The sequence below is a fragment of the Phalaenopsis equestris genome, unplaced genomic scaffold, assembly GCF_001263595.1.
Source record: "Phalaenopsis equestris unplaced genomic scaffold, ASM126359v1 Scaffold000597, whole genome shotgun sequence".
Classification (NCBI taxonomy): domain Eukaryota; kingdom Viridiplantae; phylum Streptophyta; class Magnoliopsida; order Asparagales; family Orchidaceae; genus Phalaenopsis; species Phalaenopsis equestris.
In genome coordinates, this window is record NW_018165037.1 from 33728 (window position 1) to 36040 (window position 2313).

Sequence of the window (2313 nt, forward strand, 5' to 3'; positions counted from 1 at the left end):
CGGCACCGTCTCGGCTGCAGCGGGTGCAATTCTCCTCCATTGCCATTACCATTATTTGCCTTCCCTTGGTGCTTGTCAAGCTTCTCCATTTTGGGGATTATGAGGAGCTCACTCTCTGCAAGCCAATGTTTTTGGTGGAGGAGAGGAGACTCTTTAGAGTAATTTAAGAAATTGGAATCACCTTTGGTTTTCTTTCTCTTGGTTCTGGCCTTAGCTGGGACTGGGACTGGAACTGAGAGATTTTCAAAGGAGGAGTTTGATTTTTTAGTTACTGTAGGATTTTGAGAAGTTTTGTTTGTGTTTGTGTGAGTTAATGGTGGTGGCGAGGTGAAACTTGTAGTGGCAGATAGGCAGTCCTCCACAAAGATTGAAAGCCATTGCAGGCTGACGTTCTCCTCATCTTCTTCCTGGATTCAAACACACAAAGGGAAAGCTTTTAAGTTTGAAATTCCGAAAAAAAAAAGAGGAAGATAACTTGCAAAATCTGTTGAGGCATTTCAATTGATGGGTTGTAGGCATTATTTTACAAACAAGATAAAGAGAACCTGTACAGATGCCATGTGAGCAATATAAACCATACTCAAAGTTTATGTAGTGGAGAAGCTAGTAAAAAGCACAGAAGGGACCACATTTCACACAAGAAAACGGGCACATAGAAGAAAACATCAAGTGATTTGTACAGAAAATGTGAAGAAAAAACTTTCTTGGAGATGTAAGAACATGCATTCCAGTTTGATTTAATATATCTTGTAAATTAATAAGTAAATTGTTGTGGCATTAAATTGTAAAATTCGGTTGAAAGGATAGATGCTAAATTTTAATAAATTATTTCACATAAAATTTTTAAATTTAAGATTCAAATGAAGAAGAAAAGCGCGACCAAGAGAAATGAGCTCAACTCCTACTTCAGTTAAGAATTGACTAAATCCTTGATACTTCTTGGTTAAATCTGGCAACCAAACACCCTTTGATGATATGTAAAAACCAGAGACGCATCAAGAACATAACATTACTAGCAAAAATTTAATTTTTTTTTAAAAACAAAAATCAGTTAGCCTGTAAGAAAGAATCCGAAAACGAGAAAGACGCCATTTTTATGGGAAACAACTCAGAAGGGTGAGCAGATAAAGAGACTCACAAAAGAAGAAGAGGACGAAATAAGTACAGCATATAACCTTATTTTGCCCAGGGAAGAAGTCCTCCCACATAGTTTTTTCCGGAGAAGGAGCTCTCTCCGGCTGGAACTCCGCCGGAATGTCGCCGCATACGATGGGATTCCGGTAAACATCCATTACCAAAGCCAACCAAAAACGCAGAAGACACTGAGAAAGGAGAAAGGGTGTTTTGCTTGTGAGTTATCTTCAATGGTTGCCCCAAGATAGAGGGAGAGAGAGAGAGAGATGGCAGTGCAACTGCCTGTATGTTTGTGTCGGCAGAGACCCCAAATGTCTCCTTCTCATTCAAGGAATTTGAAAGATGGAAGATGGAGGTAGGAAAGCTTTTGTTTAAATTATAATTTACATAATAACACACAATTCTTAGGTATTCACATGCCAAACATGTAAACTTATATATTTATATTTATAGTATTTTCACATCATGAATTATATATAAAATACATTTTATTTTATAAAAATAAATACTAATAGTATTTTTTATGTGATACGGAAGATCTGTTTGAGACAGCTTATAAATACCGTTTCACCGATGGAAAACACGTTTCGATAGTATATCCGAAAACGCGGTTTGGTTTTTACACTAAACAGAGGCCACGGGTCGAACCCCGTGGGCTGCGTTTCAGGATAAGTTGTTTATCTGGATAAACACAAGCTGCCCCAAATATACCCTAAATTTTTAGTATTATGCATATAAATGTAAGATTTTAGATATTAGATATGTAAACACTTAGAATTGTGTGGTATGCCCTAACAAATTTTGATGGGGGAGATAAAAATAATGGGATGCGGGGCACTTAAATGCATAAAAAATGAGAATATTAAATTTTTTTGCTTTTTAACAAACTGAAATGTCTGAAATGACCGAATTGAGCCCACCTGCTCGTAGAGTTGTCAAAAAAGCTCATTGTTCGCGAACAACTCGTGTTTGGCTTGTTCATTAAGCAAACTAGTTAAACACGAAGAATCCTTTATTCGCTTGTTATATTTTTATTTATTTATATCTAAGTTTAAATCATAACTTGTCATGTGGTCATGTGAATATGCACATTATATTACACAGAGTTAGTGCAGGTTTGAATCCAACACCCTGCATCTATTTTTTCCAATTAATTTTAATCAACAATTTTGAGCAAAG

General features: G+C 36.3%; 1 protein-coding gene across 1 annotated transcript; it reads right to left on the reverse strand.

Moving 5' to 3' along the window:
• Positions 1–6: 6 nt before the first annotated feature.
• Positions 7–1535, reverse strand: LOC110029592 (GATA transcription factor 5-like; the record flags this gene model as incomplete). Its single annotated transcript, XM_020731945.1, is given in 2 exon segments — positions 7–407; positions 1176–1535. Coding segments are annotated over 2 exon segments (518 nt in total), but the record flags the coding sequence as incomplete, so codon positions are not given.
• Between the last annotated feature and the right edge of the window lie 778 nt (positions 1536–2313).